The following is a 22,313-nucleotide window of genomic DNA, read 5'->3' as shown; positions in this document are numbered from 1 at the left end:
ACAATAAGGGTAAAGAATAGAAAACCACTAAAAACACTTTGTTTTCTAATTTCTTTAATTTATGTATTATAATAATAATAACCCTAATTCCTATATAATAATCATAACCTTAATTTAATTTCTACAAAACAATTATAATCCTAATTCCTGAATTATACAAATAAAACTCTAATTTTGCATAAATCATATTTGTCAAAGATTTTTAGAACAATATGATTTTAACAGTCACATTATTAAAAAAAAAAGACATACCTTTGATTCTGAAGAGACCAAATAATAAGCATGATAGAAACCGTGTTTCTCTCTCTCAACCTCTTCACCCTAGGTTTTCTCTTATCCCTATCATTGATGGAATAAAACACTTATTTTATAGGGTGGAGTGATGATCGGTTTTCTTATAGGATTAGAAGTGCAATTTCCATCAAAGTGTCTTTAATTTAGGAACTTAACTTCCTACCAATAGGATTTTAGCTTTATTATTTATTAAACCATAATATTTAAATAAATATCATATAATGATATACACATGGACCACATAAAATTTTTAAAAACTGAAAACAGAAAATAGTTTTTAATTATGAAACGTATTTTCTATATATATATATATATATATTATATATATATATATATATATATATATATATATATATATATATATATATATTTTTTTTTTTGAATAAGATAAAACTCTTCTAAAAATAGTATTCAAATATACCCATAATCTTTATTTATTTATTTTTACCTTTCTAAATTTCTTATTATTTTTTAGAATAAATATTTGTTTCAAACGCTACATAAGCAAGAGGACCTTCACGACTGCATGTAAACAAATATCAACTTGGTCCTGTTTACAAGAAAATATCATACACTTATATATAATGTATATATAAAAGTTTTTAACGCATTTTTTTTATATATTCAATTATTATTTAAAACACTGCGAAAAAATAATTGAAAATATCTTAAATTTATTTTGGAAATATGCTTTTAAAATAATTTAAAAAATTATTTTTCATCAAAAGTTTTCTAATTTTAAAAATTAATTTTATTTTAATGAATAAAAAAACTATTTTCAATAATGGTTTTCAAATAAATCCTGAAAAGCATGATAAAAGGCACAAGTTCTTGAGATATATATATATACTCCACCACCACTTTACATCTCCTCTTTATCTTAGGGGTGATGTAGTTCCAATCTCTCAATATATACACACACGCACACACGTATGTATAGGTTTTTAAATAGTGGGTATGAAAATCTATTAGGATAACTAGATAGTTATCAAGAAGCAAGAGTGCATGAAGAAAAGCTTTGCATAAGATTTGATTATTTGCATAGGAATGGACATAGCATTTGGTTGAATTATCAAAGGGTAGTAAATATTTGAAAAATAAATTGGTGTTTTGGTTGAAGAATGAAGGCAATCCTGTGAAGAAAAAGTTGACATTGGTTGTAAAAGATTTTGAACAAAAGAAAGGTGTCGACTTTGATGAGACTTTTCTTCTCAAGATGTTATCTATTTAGATTATTCTAGGACTTACAACAAGCCCAAACCTAAAGTTGGAACAGTTGGATGTTAAAATTGCTTTGATTCACGGTGATTTGAAGGAGAAAATTTACAACAACCACTAAGAAGGAAAAAGTGAACTTATTTTGAAAGTTTGACAAAAGTTAATATGGGTTAAATCAAGCTCTTTGGTAAGGGTATACAAAGTTTGATTTTTTAATGGTGACGAGACCACAGTGAAGGAGGAAATTTACATGCAATAAACATGAGGATTTAAATTAAAAGAAAAAATGAACCTGTTTTGCAAACTCGACAAAAGTTAATATGAGTTAAAAACAAGTTGCTTGGTAAGGGTATACAAAGTTTGATTCTTTTATGGTGAACCACGAATATAAAAGGACACTTAAAGATCATTGTGTTTATGTTACCAACTTCATGGATGGTTTTTTCATTGCTCCTTTATGATATGTCAATGACATGCTAATTATTGGAAAAGATGTTGGCAAGCTAGATTGACAAATTAAAGAAAGATTGGAGCAAATATTTTGATGTGAAGGATTTGGAACCTATGAAACAAATTATAGATATGTAAATTAAATATGATAGGAAAGTAAGGAAGTTTCCATGTCCATGACATGCTAATTATTGGAAAAGATGTTGGCAAGATTGGCAAACTAAAGAAAGATTTGAGCAAATATTTTGATGTGAAGGATTTGGAACCTTTGAAACAAATTATAGACATGTAAATTGAATATGATAGGAAAGCAAGGAAGTTTCCATGTCCATGACATGCAACTTATTGGAAAAGATGTTGGCAAGTTTGACAAACTAAAGAAAAATTTGAGCAAAAGATTTGACCTAATCTCTTGATGTGAAGGTATCTAATGAGCTAAGGTCAAATTCTTTATGACATTTGCAATCACATCTTATAGGTTTGCCTAAAGAGCCATCATTTGAGTGATTTATCTTTAAGCTTAAGAATGACATTATTATACCCCAATAATTTCAAATCTTATACAAAAAGGGATAAGATCGCCGCTTTCTAAGACTAAGATAAGTTGAAGGCAAAATTACTAGTTTTTTCTTTCTAAATATTTGCAATATGTCTCAAATTCAAGCTTGTAAAAACCATCTTTTTAAAACAAGAAGCAAAAGTTATAAAAGTACAAGATACTTTAAACACCACAAACCTGAATGAAATAAAAACAATTAGGGTAACTTCAGCTAAATTGAGTGAAAATGACGAGGTTTAGGTTAACCTCATATTTAACTACTCAAACTATAATATTGAAGTGTAATTTTTCGCTATCCATAAAAAATATATCACCAATTAGGTAATACCATATATGCAACTCACGTCTCATTACTTTGTACCTAAGTGTTATTTGTTTGTGTACCATATATGATACTAATCTTATTTATTTATGCTCAAATATCAAATAATGGGAGGTTTTGTTTGTTATGTTTGTTTGAAACACGATAAGGAGGATGTGGAGCATAGTTTTATTAACATGATTGACCCATCAATTCCATGTCTAAAGCTTGGAGGGGGCCACAAAGATATCCCCCGACGTGAGACAATTATGGAATTTACTTAGCATTCTCAATCCTTGTGAAATATAACATTATTATTGTGGCTTTTTCCCCTTATTTTGTTCCTTTTCTATGCATTTTTATGGTATATTGGGAGAATCTATAATAATAATAATAATAATAATAAATTTATCATTTCTATTTTAATTTCAAGAAATTATTAAAGAAAAAAAATAATACAAAAAGCGATTTTTTTTTCATATTTGATTTTATTATAAAAAGAAAAAAGAAAAAAGAAAAAAATACAATAAAAATTAATTACATAAAAAAGTTTAAATAAATAAAATGAATTTGAAAAAATATATTAAAATAATTTTAAATTTTAAATTTATTTTTTCCCTTTATTTGTTTCCTTTTACATTATGTCTTTATTTTTTTTTCTTATATTTTCCCTCTTCTTCTAGGACAAAACACCTCAAAAATTTTAATTCTATAAATTTATATTCATATTTTTGTTATTTTTCTTTTAATTTCTCCAATTTGAATTATATAATTGTTCATACACACATGTCCCGATTTTATATCATCACACTTGATAAAAGAAGTTTTAATTCAATTTTTTTATTTTAAAAAAAAACCAAAATCACAATTGATATAATATTTTAAACTAATTTTTAAAATAAAATATAAAACCGATGTTAGTACCTAGAATAACACTTGGAAAGATTAGGGTTGGCAATTTGTGTTCGTGGGTCATCTTCGTGTTGTGTGAAATTTTAAGTATTGTACTACTTATCTTAACCCAAAGCCAACACGAATAATAATCGTGTCAAAAAACATAAAGTCAAATACTACTTAACTATTAAAAAGATAACACATCATGTAACTCATTTAATAATTAGGTCATCTTATTTAATAATTAGATTGAGTTAGGTCTTTGATACGTCTATATAACTAATGTCATAACCACTATATTTATGACTCAATTGATTTATTTGTTTAAAAACAAGTTTAAAATGAGTTAAATATAAGTCAAATAGTTTAAAGATATAATTAAATTAATAACGAAATTATTATATGGGTCAATTCGGGTTAAATTCGTGATATGTATGTTTACTAAAAAAAATTACCTATTTATTAAATGAGTTATGTAGGTTGATTCGAATTTGATCTAAACACATTTATACTTTAACCAAAACTTACAAAAAAAATATTGGGTTCATATCGTATTGACGAATCGTATCAAACTTTGTCACTCCTGGGGCCAAGCGGACTCTCCATAATAATCATCACCCATCCCTTTAGTTAATTTGGCTTTTAATTTTCATTCTCAATCAATGTGAAAAAAATATATATATTTGATGTTTGATGTAAGGCTGCTGCTTTTGTCTCATAGTGGCAACACCAGACCGAAGTGAGGCATAATAATGAATTAATAACAAGCTAAAATATCCATAAATAGATGGTGAAAAGTTGGAAAATCTACTGTAAAGTCCTAACTGGATTCCGTATCTTTGGCAACAATGCCATCTTTTTACGTGGCCACCATGAGATAATCCAATGACAATTTTACTGGCCAATGCCCATCAATCTATTATTGGGTGATGCCTGCTGTTTAGTTTAGATTGGAGATGACATGCTTTTCTTTTTTATGTTCTACCCTGCTAAACCAAAATCAGAAATGAACTTAAAAAGAACACGGAAGATGTCACGGTATGTGGTCCGGTTTGGCACATTCCCCCAAAAACAGAAGAAAACAAAATTTATTGGAGATAGCTTATAGAAGAAAACAATACTCTTCGGATATAGCTTTTGAGAGAGATACACCTATTTAAAATGCAATCATTATTTCTTAAAATAACTCTAAGAAAACAGTTCGAGTCCCCTCAGGGCCACTGGAGGTTTATCCGGTCGTTAATTTCAGGGCTCCGTGGGATTAGTCGAGGTGCGCGTAAGCTGACCCGAACATCCACGGTTATCAATAAAATAACTCTAAGAAAACAGTAACATAATTTTTTTTTTTTTACCTTTCTAAATTTCTTATTATTTTTTAGAATAAATATTTGTTTCAAATGCTACATAAGCAAGAGGACCTGACTGGATGTAAGAAAATATCATACACTTATATATAATGTATATATAAAAGTTTTTAATGCATTTTTTATATATTCGGTTATTGTTTAAAACACTCTGAAAAAATAATTAAAAATATCTTAAATTTATTTTGGAAATATGTTTTTAAAATAATTAAAAAATTTATTTTTCATCAAAAGTTTTCTAATTTTAAAAATTATTTTTATTTTAATGAATAAAAAAAATTATTTTCAACAATCGTTTTCAAATAAGTCTTGAAAAGCATGATAAAAGGCGCAAGTTGGATATTTAAAAAATATATATATTTACTCCACCACCATTTTACATCTCTTTGTCTCAGGGCGATGGAGGTCCAATCTCTCTCTCTATATATATAGGTTTTTAAATAGTGGGTATGAAAATGTATAAGGATGGGACAAGCATAAAACCTACTCTACTAGTCGGTATATAATAATGCTTATTGATAGAAGAGAACTAGATAGTTATCAAGAAGCAAGAGTGCATAAAGAAAAGCTTTGCATAAGAATGGACATAGCATTTGGTTGAATTATCAAAGGGTAGTAAAGATTTGAAAAATAAATTGGTGTCTTGGTTGAAGAATGAAGGCAATCCTGTGAAGCAAAAGTCGGACATTGGTTGTAAAAGATTTTGAATAAAAGAAAGGTGTTGACTTTGATGAGACTTTTCTTCTCAAATGTTATCTATTTAGATTATTCTAGGACTTACAACAATCCCAAACCTAAAGTTGGAACAATTGGATGTTTAAATTGTTTTGCTTTATGGTGATTTCAAGGAGGAAATTTACAACAATAACCATAAGGGAAAAAGTGAACTTATTTTGAAAGTTCGACAAAAGTTAATATGGATTAAATCAAGCTCTTTGACAAGGGTATACAAAGTTTGATTCTTTTATGGTGAACCACGAATATAAAAAGACGTCTAAAGATCACTGTGTTTATGTTACCAACTTCATGGATGGTTTTTTCATTGTTCCTTTATGATATGTTAATTACATGCTAATTATTGGAAAATATGTTGGCAAGATTGACAAATTAAAGAAAGATTGGAGCAAATAATTTGATGTGAAGGATTTGGTGAAACAAATTATAGATATGGAAATTAAATATGATAGGAAAACAAGGAAGTTTCCATGTCCATGACATGCTAATTATCGGAAAAGATGTTGGCAAGATTGACAAACTAAAGAAAGATTTGAGCAAATATTTTGATGTGAAGGATTTGGAACCTATGAAACAAATTATAGACATGTAACTTAAATGTGATAGGAAAGCAAGGAAGTTTCCATGTCCATGACATGCAATTTGTTGGAAAAGATGTTGGCAAGTTTGACAAACTAAAGAAAAATTTGAGCAAAAGATTTGAGCTAATCTTTTGATGTCAAGGTATCTAATGAGCTTAGGTCAAATTCTTTATGACATTTGCAATCACATTTTATAGGTTTGCCTGAAGAGTCATCATTTGAGTGACTTATATTTAAGTTTAAGAATGACATTATTGCACTCCAACAATTTCAAATCTTATACAAAAAGGGAGAAGATCGCTGCTTTCTAAGAATAAGATAAGTTGAGAACAAAATTACTAGTTTTTTCTTTCAAAATATTTGCAATATGTCTCAAATTCAAGCTCGTAAAAACCATATTTTTAAAACAGGAAGCAAAAGTTATAAAAGTACAAGATACTTTAAACACCACCAACCTTAATGAAATAGAAATAATTAGGGTAACTTTAGGTAAATTGAGTGAAAATGACGAGGTTTAGGTTAACCTCATATTTAACCACTAAAACTATAATATTGAAGTGTAATTTTTCGCTATCCATATAAAATATATCACCAATTAGGTAATACCATATATGCAACTCACGTCTCATTACTTTGTACCTAAGTCTTATTTGTTTATACCATATATGATACTAATCTTATTTATTTATGCTCTAATATCATATATTTATAGTCTTATTTTATAAACTAGATTTTAAAATGTGTTATAAATAGTTTATATTAAAGTTAAATTGTTATCGATTCAGTATCTTAACATTTTTCTATTTAATTTTAATTGTTAAGCTAATTGCAAATAATGAGAGGTTTTGTTTGTTATGTTTGCGTGAAACACATTTTTATAAATAGTTTATATTAAAGTTAAATTGTTATCGATTTGGTATCTTAATATTTTTCTATTTAATTTTAATTGTTAAGCTAGTTGCAAATAATGGGAGGTTTTGTTTGTTATGTTTGTGTGAAACACGTTGAGGAGGATGTGGAGCAAAGTTTTATGAACATGATTGACCCATCAATTCCATGTCTAAAGTTTAAGGGGCCACAAAGATATCCCCAACGTGAGACAATTATGACAAGTATGGAATTTACTTAGCATTCTCAATCCTTGTGAAATATAACATTGTTTATTGTGGCTTTCCCCCCTTATTTTGTTCCTTTTCTATCCATTTTTATGGTATATTGGGAGAATCTATAATAATAATAATAATAAAATCATCGTTTCTATTTTAATTTCAAGATATTATTAAAGAAAAAAAAATAATACGAAAAATGATTTTTTTTTCATATTTAATTTAATTATAAAAATAAAATACAATAAAAATTAATTACATTAAAAAGTTTAAATAAATAAAATGAATTTGAAAAAAATATATTAAAATAATTTATTAATTTTAAATTTATTTTTTCCCTTTATTTGTTTCCTTTTACATTATGTCTTTATTTTATTTTTCTTATATTTTCCCTCAAATTCTTCTAGAACAAAAACAACCTCGAAAATTTTAATTCTATAAATTTATATTCATATTTTTGTTTTTTTTATTTTTATTTTTTTATTTCTCCAATTTGAATTATATAATTGTTCATACACACATGTCCCGATTTTATATCATATTTAGAATCAGACTTGATAAAAGAAGTTTTAATTCAATTATTTTTTTGTAAAAAAAAAACTAAAATCACAATCAATATAATGATTTTAAACTAATTTTTAAAATAAAATCTAAAACTAGTATTAGTATCTAGAATAACACTTGGGAATATTAGGGTTGGCAATTTGTGTTGGTGGGTTCTTTACGTTGTGTCAAATTTTAAGTATTATACTACATATCTTAACCCAAAACCGATATGAATAATAATCGTGTCCAAAAATATAAAGTCAAATACAATTTAACTATTAAAAAAATAACACGTTATGTAACTCATTTAATAATTATGTCATCTTATTTAATAATCAGATTGAGTTAGGTCTTTGATATGTCTATATAATTAATGTTACAACCAATATGTTTATGACTCAATTGATTTATTTATTTAAAAACAAACTTAAAACGAGTCATATATAGGTTAAATAGTTTAAAGATATAATTAAACTAATAACAAGATTATTATATGAGTCAATTTGGGTTAAATTCGTGATATGCATATTGACTAAAAAATTACTTATTTATTAAATGAGTTATATAGGTCGATTCAAATTTGACCTAAACCCATTTATACTTAACCAAAACCTATGAAAAACATATTGGGTTCATGTCGTATCGGTGAATCGTGTCAAACTTTGTCACTCCTTTGGACCAAGCAAGCTCTCCATAATAATGATCACCCATCCCTTTAGTTAACTTGGCTTTTAATTTTCATTCTCAATCAATGTGAAAAAAAAAAAAATATATATATATATATATATATATATTTAAATAATTGATAAAAAATTTAATATCTAAATTTGATAAGACCTAGTAGCATGAAGCATCTAATATGTAAAAAAGAAATCAAATTACCAATTAAATAAAATACATTAAGGTTGGGACGATCTTACAGTTGTTCACATAATTTGCATTAGGCAGTTACTCGCCATCCCATACGAATCTTAATGCTCAAAGATTGCCTAACACAACGAATCTTGAGGGCCGGGTTTAGTGCCCTGGGCCCAGTTTTATTCGAATTCGGCTCAATTACTGGATAATCGCTCGTTTCCATTTCTCTTGCCCCCTCTCTCTCTCTTGTTGAGCAACTGGTAAACTGATCAGATTTCACCTATTTGTTAACTCTTTCATTGTGGATTGTCAGATGTATATAATTATAATTTTTTTCAAGTTTTGATCTTTATGGATTTTGAACTGGTCATGGCTTTGATTTTTACATCTGGGTTCGTTGCCAATTATCTGTATTCACAATAGGCGCACACCATATGTTCGATAAAATGTCTGTACAACTTGTATTCATTTGCCCTTGATCTTTTAGGATCTTTCACCCTTTATTTGAATGATGTAATGCCAATGTGAGGCTGAAATATGTCTGTTTTGATCGGATTTTGATAGCTGATGATGATTGGAGGCGCCCGAGTCCGGCTTAATGGGTGGCAGCAGGCTGCTGTTGCTATGGGTTCGGCAATTGGCGCATTAATGGACCCGCGCCGAGCAGATTTGATTGCAGCTCTTGGCGAGACTACTGGGAAGCCTGCTTTTGAAAGGGTTCTGGAAAGAATGAAGAAGAGCCCGGAAGGCCAGGTAACATCATTCTCTTTTCTATATTGATTGAATTGTCAAGTTTAAAATTATACAGATTTTAGGTGGTACATGGAAATTAGCAATTATGCCATTGTCTCTGTCAAGCAGCTTGCTTTTCATTGTTTCCGTGAAATCATGATAGGTTGATGGGCTTGTGGCCAAGTTGCTATGAGTTGAACATTTTTGAAGCTATCCATATGATGACGTTTTCCTTGGATATCTGTTTGAATTAGGGAAAAAGTGGCTTTGTGTAAATAATTTGGTGTTTGTTGCATGATGATCGTGATAAATTATATTCGGTTTGGATACTTGATGCCACATTTGAAATATCCCAGCATGATTTGGTAGTTCTAATACATTCAACATGATACCTGTTTTGTGTTTTAAATTTCCATGTTTTTTGTATCTTTAAATGAATTTTATATTATGTGAGTTGAACATTTTTGAAGCTATCTATATGATGATGTTTTCCTTGGATATCTCTTTCAATTAGGGAAAAAGTGGCTTAGTGTAAATAATTTGGTGTTTGTGGCATGACGATCGTGATAAATTATATTCTGTTCGGATTCTTGATGCCACATTTGAAATATCCCAGCATGATTTGGTAGTTCTAATACATTCAGTGTGATACATGTTTTTAGTTTTAAATTGCCATGTTTTCACTATGTTTAAATGAATGTTATATTATGAATACAGAAGTTTACACAACTAAGAAAAACGGGAGTCTGGAGGGATTAGGGGGTTTCTTTTGCAGTGAAATTTGATTTTTCCCCTGTACCTGTCTTTGATTAGCTGAGCTGTCCAATAAAATGTAGAGCTGTTTCTCAGTTGAATGCATGGTTTCTTTAACTCAGAAGGGTTATAGATGAGAAGTTAGGTATGTACCTGTGGACTCAGGCAGGAAATTTGGTTAGAGGGTTGAAGATTGATGGACATCCATAAAAATATCAAGTCGAAGTTCATTTAAAGTAGAGGAAAAGATTTCATCTGGAATATGAATGTCTTTCTCACTGGAGGCATCTGACAAGTAGGTAGATAAAATGAAGAGAAACAAAAGAACTTGTGGGAAGGAAAAAACTTTTATCCATCTACATGCTTAAAAATACAGAGTCCAAGTTCATTTACAATAAGGGGAAAGATTTTATCTGGAATATGAATGCATTTCTGGCATTACTGTTGGAGTATATAAAAATGAAGAGAAGCAGAAGAACTTGTGAAAAGGAAGTAGTTCTCAATCCTTTATTTTTCGTGTGGTACTGTTGCTTTGCAAATTACCACTTCTAATGAAGGCCATTCATTCATTCTCTCTTTTTCCTTTTTCTCTTGGTCTTGAGTCATGAACATCTACAGAAAATAGTTGATTGTTTTGTTTTGATTTGTGTTTTCTTCACAACCATAACCAAGGAATCTCACATTTTGACAGGCTATACTCTTGGACAGACCACGTGTCATATCTGCAAGAGTGGGTCATGCATGGGATATGCCTGCAAACACATTTGGTGCTGCCTATGCGAAGTTCATGGGATCCAGAAACTTTTCCCCAGATGACCGGCCACCAGTGCGGTTCATGGAGACAGATGAGCTGGCATATGTCGCCATGCGTGCCCGTGAGGTGCATGACTTCTGGCACACCCTCTTTAGCCTCCCCACTAACCTAATTGGTGAGTCGGCACTCAAGGTCATAGAGTTTGAGCAAATGTTCCTTCCAATGTGCCTTCTATCTGTCATAGGGGGTACAGCAAGATTTAGCGAGAAGCAAAGAGCATTGTTCTTCCAGCATTACTTCCCTTGGGCCACCCGTGCTGGTATGCAGTGCACAGATCTCATGTGCATATACTATGAGCAGCATTTTCATGAGGATTTGGACGATGTTCGGATGAAATGGGGGATAGTTCCTGCTCCTCCTCCACGTCAATAAATGATGTCTGATCAGCAGCTGCTATACATGGTTGGATGGACAGGAGCAGTGTAAGAGTTATTGTTACCATTTTGGTGTTAAAAACTCAAAATTACTTGGCTGGATGTACAAACAAAAGCTTGTTACAACATTCTCAGGCGATGAATAAAATTGAACTTGTAGCCCTACATCAGACTTCATCTCTAATTAGTAAGCCTCGTGAGCTTGAGAAAGATGCAGAGCAAAAGAGAGTTAATCATCATGACCATGCCACAGAATTCCTAGCTTTAACAAGTTTCATTCCCATAGTGGAGTTGAATTTCTATTTAATATCACACTGTACTAATCACTTCAAATCACTTCAAGAAAGAGCACTTTGCTCATTGAGCTTGTTCTTGCATCTTCATTGTGGACTTTTGAGAATTGATTCCCATTGCGCACCAATAGGGAGAGGATTAAAAGCAGGATGGACCTTTAATGTGAATGATCGAGTTATTAATACCTGTTTGAAAACTATTATTGCAAATAGCTTTATGTTTTTCAACCCACAAGAGAAGCGTTTTGTCAACAAGTTGCTTTTTTAACAAATCGTAAGTGTTTTCAATTGTTTTCTACAGTGTTTTAAACATCAATTGAAATGAAATTTCATGCTATAAGCGTACTGTACAATTGAAAATATACTAAAGAATTGGTTTTTTTTTAACGCATTAAATAATAAATGATAGCTTTCAAATTTATGACATAATCATATTATTGGTAATTGGGAAATATTAAATATCAATTTATTTATATATATATATTTTTTATTAATTTCCATAATTTTTTATTTTACCAAAATTTTTATTGATGTCCATATACCCAACCATTGATATTTCCATAGATACAGATTCTCTTTTTTTTTTTTCTTTCATCCTTAGCCATTGGCTAATGGTTCTATGCTGAGTACAAAATTATTTCAATTTCATCCTTAACCATCCACCTCTCAAATCCCAGCCTTCCGACGCTCCAACTCTGAACTACACACTCTGAAAAGATATTCAGCTAAAACAAAAATCTCCCACCAAAGAAAAACGAATTCATCATAAATATTAGATAAAAAAAAAAAAAGACAGCATTCAAGAATATGGTTGTTTTTGTTGTCACTGATCTTGTAATAACAGGTTCTTACACATCTATGATAAAGCAATCTCAGTTGAATAATTCCAGCAAGACGCACCCCATCTATATATAACATTGCATGATCAACCAAATTTCCATTGCTTATGGAAGATCCAACAGACTCCAGAGAAATTGATAGCAGTACTCCTACCACAAACATATGAAGCATATCTCAGTTACCACCGCCGCCAAAGAGGTAGCCCAAGGATGATCCACCACCTGGAGCAGCATGGACTTTGGTTGAAGGCCGATCCTGCAACCAGGAAGGAAGTTTATCTATCATAATGAAACATACTTGTGCATATGTGATAATTAAACAGCATTTAGGTGACAAGCAACTGAAAAGAACCATTTGGTGGGGCATTTCTATGAATGCCTTCAAAGAAAATCAACTTTTAGATATGCGATCTTAAATGTTTTTTTCTTTCTTTTTTTTCTTTTTTAGGCCAACAAAAACAAAATGTATTAAACATTACCAATCAAAAAGCGGTGGCACACCTTATGTATATAGGTGGTATACAAGAGGCACCATTCCAGAACAAAAGAAGCAACACCAAAACAAAAATAATCAAAAACCACAATCAACTGTTCAAGTTATTAATAAAATCCAACAGAGAACCATAGTCCCTCGCCATCAAGGTTACCATTCCCAAACAGACTTGATAAGAATCTCTTTCAGCTTTTGGTCATGGAGCTCTTCCCATCAAAGACCCTTCTATTTTTTTCATGTCACACACACCAAAACAGGCAAAGAGGAGTCACACTCCAAACCTTCCTCCACCATTTATCCATACCCTTCACCTTCTACCCCAGAAGGAGCTCTTTACAGAATTTAGAAATACCCACTGCAGCCCAAAAATTGCGAACATGTTCAACAATTTTCTGGTTCTGTCACAACGGATAAGGTAGTAGTTTGCTGATTCCTCATTGATAAACTGCATATGTTGGTCATCAACCATCCTCTCTTCATAAGGACATCAATGGCTAGATCTTTCCCCACAAGCAACAAAACTTGTTCTCAAAGGGGCACAGGTGTCCCAATTTTCTTTAGCATGGAAAAGGACCTGATTCTCATCATAAAATGAGTGATTGAAAATTTCAGTTTGAAAGTCCCCTTCCTCCAAGTAAACTATCCTCATCTTCTGACACTTCACCTTACGGATGAGCCCATAAATTACTTCACAATCCCTAACCCCAATCTCGAAAATGTCTCCTCCACCCATAAGTCAGCTATTGTTGCATTCCTATCAAGAGCAATCCTCAATAGTGAAGGGAATGCCTCTTTCAAGCCACACTCACACACCTGTCTATCTAACCAGAATTGGTTCTGAGACCGTCCCTAACCAGAATATGGGTTCTAAGGCTGAATTCCTCCCATCCTCTTCTATTTGCTTTCCATAAACCCACACCAAAAGCTTCTCTTACCTTTAAGTGCACCAACCCCTCCTTGATATCTCTATATTTTCCTAGGATTATCCTCCTCCATAGGCTATTAGGCTCAAGGGCACATCTCCACAACCGTTTCCCATAACAAGACTTTGTTAAGAACATCCAACTTCCTAATATTCAATTCTCCACATATTTTATCTTTACACATTGTTCTTCAATTCATAAGGTGCAATTTTCTCTCCTAAAATGGAAGGGGGGTGGTGCTCTAAAGAAGTGAGGGGCAACTATGGTGTTGGGCTATGGAAGGCTATAAGGCTTTTTTGGGAGTTAATCTCTACCAAAACTTCCTTCTCAGTGGGGAATAGGAGAAGGGTCAAGTTTTGGAGAGATAAATGGTGCGGGGATGAGCCTTTATGTGTCTTTTCCCTTCTTGTTTGCTCTAGCTAGCTCAAAGGAGGCTTGGGTGGCGAACTTATGGTTGCACTCTTCTGAGGGAGGTGGATGGAACCCAATCTTCTCTAGGCCTCTCAATGACTAGGAGATTGGGACGGTGGAGTGCTTGTCAAGAATTCAAGATAAGGTGGTGGTTGAGGAGAGGGAGGACGAGGTGTTTTGGGCTGAAACAAAGAGTGGATCCTTCTCTATAAAGTCCCTCTATTCTACCCTTAAGGAAGGAAGGGTAGATCCTTTCCCATTAAGTGTTGTGTGGAATGCATGGGTTCCTACAAAGGTCAGTTTTTTTGTTTGGGAGGCAACATGGGAGAGGGTTTTGACTTTAGACCAATTGCAAAGGAGAGGGTGTTTTTTAGCCAATAGATGCTCCCTTTGTTATGTTCATGAGGAGTCGATTGACCACATACTCTTGCATTGTGGAAAAAGGCTATTATGGGAGCTCTTGTTCTCATTGGTTAGGGTGTGTTGGGTGCTTCACTCTACAGTTAGAGAGATCATGTTAGGGTGGCATGGCTTGTTTATTGGAAGAAAGAGGAAGAAAGTGTGGAGAGCAATGTCTTTTTGCCTCTTTTGGACTATTTGGAAAGAGAGAAATAGAAGATCTTTTGAAAATATGGAACTTGCAGTTTAAAGGCTGAAGTCTTTGTTTTTGTGCAGCTTATTATCTTGGGCTTACTTGTTTATAGAACATACATCTATGTCCATAGTGGGAGTATTCTTAATGAGGATCAATCTTCCTCCCCTCAACAACCACTGTTTCTTCCAAGGGGCCGGTTTCCCTTTGAAACTCTGTTCAACTGAATATCACACATAAGACTCATGAGATGCTCCCAAAGGCATCCCGAGATAGATGGAAGGTTCCTGACCTTACACCCAAACAATGAGGCCAATATTTTCAATTCTGCCATTTCACCAATTAGAATTATCTCCCTCTTCTACAAGTTCACTTTCAAACCTAACACAAGATCAAAACATATCAGAACCTATTTCCAATGTTTAACTGCATAAAACTGGCTGGAGGAAAAAAATAGTGTCATCTACAAACAATAAGTGTGTGACTTCCAATCCTGCTTCCCCTCTACCTTCAACCTAAAGCCACTTAGAAAAACCCTCTTACACTGCTTTAGAGATTAGGCAGTTCAGAGCCTCCATCTATAGAACAAACAAATAAGGGGATAGAGGGTCCCCTGACTTAAACCTCCACAACTTTGAAGAGCTCCATTGGAGAGCCGTTACTCATTGAAGAAATATAGAAGCAGATCCACCTCAACCATTTGGGTCAAAAACCCATTTTTTTCATTACCAAAAGGAGGAAGTTCTAGTTTACATAATCATAAACTTTTTCCATATCCATCTTCCACTCTAAGTCCACAATAGAGCTTCTGAAACTTGAACAGGTGTCTCTCCATATTAAGTCCCTTATGTCAAAGGACAGCTTTGCTGTCCACACCTTCCTTATTTTAGCCCTTCACACCTTCCTTATTTTAGCCCTCCACACCTTCCATATTTTAGCCCACACTTGCTGTCCACACCTTCCTTATTTTAGCCCTCCACACCTTCCTTATTTTAGCCCTCCACACCTTCCATATTTTAGCCCACACTTGCTGTCCACACCTTCCTTAATTTAGTCCACCCTTCTTTCCTTATTTTAGCCCACAATGTTTCCTTATTTCTCCATTGATTATTCTGTACAGTTAGCATATATTATTTGATAGATTATAGTTTACATGTATAGAGCTAGAATCATGCTGTAATTTATTTGTTTTTTATTTGCTTTCCATGTAAAGCATCCTTGTAAAGTCTATATATAATATACAAAACTCAAGGCCAAGGTATTCGGTCATTCACACAATATTTTGACATGGTATCAGAGCAAGGTTGCTAATTTTTCTTCCCTCAAATTCTTTTCTGTCTTTTCGGTTTCGGAGGTGCCTCTCGTATCTTTCGGTCAAGTCTGTGTTGATCCGTGCTGCACCCAACCACAACCATTTTTCTCAGTATTTCTGTGGTTGTTCAGTTTTCTTCTGGGATTTTTTTTGGTCCATCCTTTTGTCTCGGGTTCTATTTTTTTTCGGTCAAGTCTATTTATTTTCTATGGATTCCGCACCTCTGTGTGTTAAGTTTACAGGCATAAATTATTCTACCTGGGCATTTCAATTTGAACTTTTTCTCAAGGGAAAAGACCTTTGGGCTCATATTGATGGCACGGATGTTGAAAAACCATCAACTTTTGACAAATCTCAGGATGTTGGGTCTTCTCCTTCATGGGCTGTGCTTGATGCACGCATCATGTCTTGGCTTCTTGGTTCAGTGGAGCCTCATATTGTCACCCACTTGCGGCCCCATCGCTCTGCTCAATCTATGTGGGCTTATTTGAAGAAAGTTTATCATCAGGATAACGATGCTCGTCGCTTTCAATTAGAACATGCGATTGCCACGTTTCAACATGGTAGTCTTTCCATCCAGGACTACTACTCAGCATTTCTGACTCTTTGGCATGAATATGCTGATTTGGTTACAGCGGATGTTCCTATTGCTGCTCTTTCAACTATTCAGACTATTCACGCGACTACCCGGCGTGATCAGTTTCTTATGAAACTACGTCCGGAATATGAATCTGTCCGCTCCTCTTTACTGAATAGATCTCCTGTTCCCTCTCTTGATATTTGTTTTGGTGAGTTACTTCGCGAAGAGCAACGCCTTAGTACTCAAGCTATTTTGGAGCAATCTCATGGCAGTTCCGGGACGACAACTGTAGCTTATGCTGCCCAAGGCCGCGGACCACCTATGCATTCTAAAAACTTGCAGTGTTTTTGCTGCAAGGAATATGGGCATATTGCTGCCACTTGCCCTAAGAAGTTTTGTTCTTATTGCAAGAAGAAGGGTCACATTATCAAAGAATGTCGTATTCGCCCCCAGAATCGTCAGGCCCACGCATTTCAGACTTCGGTTATTATCCCTCCTGTAGCAACTTCTGCAACAGACGACTCTCCTTCAGCTGCGTGCTCTATTCCTACACCTCCTGCACCAGATTACTGCACCCCAGAAATGGTGCAACAAATATTAATTTCAGCATTATCAGCAATGGGGTTTCAAGGTAACAATTCTACTAAACTCTGGTACGTGGACTCGGGGGCCTCTAATCACATGACTAATAATCCCACCGCTTTGTGTCATGTTCGGCCCTACGCTGGTCAATCTTCCATTCAGACTGCCAATGGCAGCTCTTTGCCCATAGCTGCTATCGGCGATGCCTCCTCTAAGTTCACTGACGTGTTTCTTGCTCCTCAGCTTTCCACGAATCTTATTTCTGTTGGCCAATTAGTTGATAACAATTGTGCTGTTAATTTTTCTGGTAATGGTTGTGTTGTGCAGGACCAGGTAACGGGGAAGCCGATCGCAAAGGGACCTAAAGTGGGGCGCTTGTTTCCACTATTTTACCCGTTCCAGATTTTTCTCCACTTTCTTCTATTAAGTCTTTTGCTTGTAATAATGTTTCAGATCTTAGTATGGTGTGGCATCGTCGTTTAGGCCATCCCAATACTCAAATCTTATCTCATGTATTAAACTCTGATTTACCTGGTAATAAGGATCGTTATTCTTTATCTCTTGAGTGTGATTCTTGCAAACTTGGTAAAAGTAAAACTCTTCCCTTCCCTTTGCATGCAAGTAGAGCATCTCATTGCTTTGATCTTATCCATAGTGATGTTGGGGACCTTCCCCGGTTAGTTCACATGAGAAATTTAAATATTATGTGACTTTCATTGATGATCATAGCAGATTTACTTGGGTCTACTTTCTTCGCTCTAAATCTGAGGTCTTTCGTACTTTCACTGAGTTTTTAGCGTATGTTGACAATCAATTTTCTACTTCTATTAAGACATTACGCACAGATTCCGGTGGTGAGTATTTGTCTACTGAGTTTCAAGCATTCTTGGCTTCTAAGGGTATTATTCATCAACGTTCATGTCCCTCTACTCCTCAACAAAATGGAGTTGCCGAACGCAAAAATCGTCATCTTTTAGATGTGGTACGTACTCTCTTGTTAGAATCTTCTGTTCCATCCATGTTTTGGGTAGAGGCTCTAAAAACTGCCACTCACTTGATTAATCGTTTACCTTCTCAAGTCCTACATATGGAGTCTCCCTATTTCCGCTTATTTGCTAAGCAACCTAGTTATGATCACCTTCGTATTTTTGGTTGTGTATGCTTTGTTCATTTACCTCCTCATGAGCGACATAAATTATCTGCTCAATCTGTTCGATGTGCTTTCTTGGGATATAATATGTGTCAAAAGGGATTTGTTTGCTATGATCCTACATTACATCGTACACGTATTTCTAGGAATGTTATTTTCTTTGAAAATCAACATTTCTTTCCTATATCCTCTTCTACTGTGTCATTCCTTATTTTAGCCCTCCACACCTTCCTTATTTTAGCCCTCCACACCTTCCATATTTTAGCCCACACTTGCTGTCCACACCTTCCTTAATTTAGTCCACCCTTCTTTCCTTATTTTAGCCCACAATGTTTCCTTATTTCTCCATTGATTATTCTGTACAGTTAGCATATATTATTTGATAGATTATAGTTTACATGTATAGAGCTAGAATCATGCTGTAATTTATTTGTTTTTTATTTGCTTTCCATGTAAAGCATCCTTGTAAAGTCTATATATAATATACAAAACTCAAGGCCAAGGTATTCGGTCATTCACACAATATTTTGACACCTTAAACAGGGATTCTCAAACATAGACTGAAAAATAGTTGAGATTCCTCTCTTCAACTCTTCTTCCTCTGAAAGCCAGTCCCATTCACTTTAAGCTTAAGATTAACTCTCTTATGGGCATTAGCCATCCAATTGAAGAATTTATTGCTTTTGTCCCCTTAATATATTTTGAATAAATAACTAACCGCCAACAATCAAAATGCCTCCATTCTGACACAGAAGGAAGATGGCATCTGCTTTCTTATAAAATTGCCTAAAAACAAACTTCTCAAGGTTAAAACATTGTCTAGGAATTAACAAAAATAAAAAATAAAAATAAAAATTGATACATATAAACATTATAATATAGTTTAATTGCAAGTAGGCAATTCTTCCCCATCATTTTTGGTGGGTAATTTATCATTCATCATCTAAACACAGGACTGCAACTAGTAATTATTCATCGTATGCAGCTCATAGCATCTTCAATTCAGTCATGGTTGTCATATTGAACACAAAATTATTTTAAACTATCATACAGTTAGATGCTTTAAATGACTGCAGCCAATATCCACTTCATTCAAAGTAATCATTTATCTTATTCTCAATTTTCAAGAATACTAGACTTTAAACTACTTCTACCATGCATATTGTCCTTGTCGCAAGACAATCAAGTATAATACAACAAACGCTAGTCGAAACTATACATGCACTTGTATCACCAACTAGAATTAAGCGATTTTTTTTCACCAAAAGCTTCATGAAAACTTGCAAAACAAAGACCTACATTTTGATGAACAGGAGATATCGAAAGAAAAAGAAAAAGAGAATAATAACCCTTTTCAACTGCAATTCAAAACTAGCAGAACATCACAATTCTCCCTGATGATAAAGACCTGCCCTAGGGCTCCACATTCCAAATACCATAAACTAAACAATATCACTCTTGAATTTGCTATAAGAATGATGGCGCTCCAACCAATGGAGTTCTGTTCATTCTAAAGAAATGGATCTCAACCTAAAAATTATGATCAATTAAACAAAGAGCATAAGTTGTCATGACCTAGTCCTTTAAAAACTGATTTGACTGATTCACCAAGTAGCCTATTCTTCAGCATCAATTATCAGACTGCACCTTTTCCTATTTGCCGAAACTCTGCTACAGCCTCCAAATGGAGACGCTGCATGGACAACCAAATGCTGTACAACTTGCACTTAGGAAATACCAAACCTATTGTGATTAGAATCATACCGTGATGAAGTTGCCAGTGTTCTGACCATCTGCCCGGAAGTAGTTATTTGTGGTGTTACTATGGATACTCGTTGGAACCTGTTTAGTAACATCTATTGGTTGAGCAGCAGCAGTGGGTCTGGAGGATGGTCCATTATTTGCAGCATGCCCTTCAATTGGAGGAGCTGGGGCATTGTTTGACACTGGTCTTGGTGCCTCTCCACTCCCAAACAGGTAACTCAATGAACTCTGTCCTCCACCACTACTAACACCACGACCCATACTTGCCACTCCTTAGTATACAATATTCCAACTCTGAACACAACTCCAAGCATATGACAAGAGCCAATAGAGGGAAGTCAATAAATCAAGGACAAGAAAGAAGAGAATGTGAGAAGCTATAATGTTAAAGGGCTTTCACTGTGGGGAGTTGGTACATAAGGCCTCAGTTTGAAAGATTAGAAAAACACATTTAAACAGTTCCTTATTAATTTGTCATTAGGGTTGGAAAAAAAATATGGGTAAATAATAAAAGTCAGCCTTATACTTTTACCCATGTCTTAATTTAGCGACACAAGCTTTTGTTTTTTTAGGCAATGTCAATGTCAACTATACGCTATACCCTAATGTCAAACAAGTCCTTTTGTTAAGATTTTCACAAAAAATTGATGAAGAAAATCATGTGACAAGCACATAAACAAATTAGACACAAATAAACATATCATATAAAGCTCATACAAATGTATATGTGATTGTCCTATAAGTTTTTCCATCAAATTCTGACAAAAAATCTTAGTACAAGGACCTATTTGACGTTTGGGCATTGTTTAGGAGTAACATTGCTTCAAAAAAAATTAGGGGCTAAATTGAGACATGAGTGAAAATCAGAACAAGGATGATTTTAATATTTTACCCAAAAATAATATTAAAAGAGAAGATGAAAATCAGAACAAAAAAATAAATGGATGCAAGAGTTATTTCCACAGCAATCACGGCAACTGGAATTGTAGAAGTGAAAAATATTTAATATCAGATTTTTTAAAAAGTAAGGAAACAAAAGTTAGCATAAATCTTCACTGAAACTGCCTATACACTCTGCAAGGTCTTTAAAATATGCCTAGGTTAACTATAGCAGCATAGATGGGCTCCGTTATTATGCATCCACAACTCAACTGTTCCTACTGCACTAACAATGCTCTGATCAAACCTGTCTTAAGGTAAACCAACAGGTTTATGAAACAGCACTTAAAAAGTCTAGACTATTTTGCCTACTAGAAAAAAGCAAAATTTAAATTTATAATATATATTAAAGAAAGAAACTGAAATGTTGGTTCCCTAAATTTTCTCTTCACCTTATTTTTGGTGTTACTTGCATTCAAACTATAACCTCTAGGCAGTGGGAAGTTAATCACTTATCAACCCAGTCAAAGATCACAAAAAACATTATCACAATACAGATGAAGAGCCACCATATCTCAATTGAATATCACTTGTTAACCCAGTCAAAGACCACAAAAAATCATTATCACAATACAGGAGTCACCACATTTCAGTGGAATATTACGCACTACAATTATAAATCACTATTAGGTTAGCATCTTACAAACACACTAAAATAAACCCTTCTTGTTCTTGTGTTGCATAACTGATAGCTTCATCTAAGTGACAAAAAAATGGAAGAAGAAGAAGATGAAATTCTATGTTTATATGTTCAATCATTCAGCTCTTTTCAAAAAATAAAAATAAAACAAAATCACAAATCCACACAAGAGAAACATCTAACCGCATAGAATTACCACAGAAAGCAACGACATTC

The 22,313-nt window shown here is 33.4% G+C and overlaps 2 protein-coding genes across 3 annotated transcripts; one reads left to right on the top strand and one right to left on the bottom strand.

Annotated features, from left to right (window-relative positions):
• Positions 1–8,968: 8,968 nt before the first annotated feature.
• LOC117907720 (ubiquinone biosynthesis protein COQ4 homolog, mitochondrial) lies at positions 8,969–11,744 on the top strand. Of its 2 annotated transcripts, none has more exons than XM_034821398.1 (3): positions 8,969–9,166; positions 9,471–9,659; positions 11,083–11,744. In XM_034821398.1, the coding sequence occupies exons 2-3, from the start codon at positions 9,474–9,476 to the stop codon at positions 11,575–11,577; spliced, it is 681 nt and encodes a 226-aa protein (XP_034677289.1). In that variant the 5' UTR covers positions 8,969–9,166; positions 9,471–9,473; the 3' UTR covers positions 11,578–11,744. The 2 variants fall into 2 exon arrangements, with proteins under 2 accessions (XP_034677289.1, XP_034677356.1); XM_034821465.1 differs by lacking the exon at positions 8,969–9,166 and adding an exon at positions 9,198–9,354.
• An 879-nt stretch (positions 11,745–12,623) lies between these two features.
• Positions 12,624–22,270, bottom strand: LOC117927099 (protein SPIRAL1-like 1). Its single transcript, XM_034846539.1, has 2 exons — positions 20,519–22,270; positions 12,624–12,967 (listed from the first exon to the last, which is right to left on the bottom strand). The coding sequence occupies exons 1-2, from the start codon at positions 20,777–20,779 to the stop codon at positions 12,887–12,889; spliced, it is 342 nt and encodes a 113-aa protein (XP_034702430.1). The 5' UTR covers positions 20,780–22,270; the 3' UTR covers positions 12,624–12,886.
• Positions 22,271–22,313: the final 43 nt, after the last annotated feature.

The sequence above is a fragment of the Vitis riparia genome, chromosome 1 (genome assembly GCF_004353265.1).
Source record: "Vitis riparia cultivar Riparia Gloire de Montpellier isolate 1030 chromosome 1, EGFV_Vit.rip_1.0, whole genome shotgun sequence".
Taxonomy (NCBI): Eukaryota; Viridiplantae; Streptophyta; class Magnoliopsida; order Vitales; family Vitaceae; genus Vitis; species Vitis riparia.
Note: the sequence above shows the minus strand (reverse complement) of the source record. Positions and strands in the feature narration are given on the sequence as shown.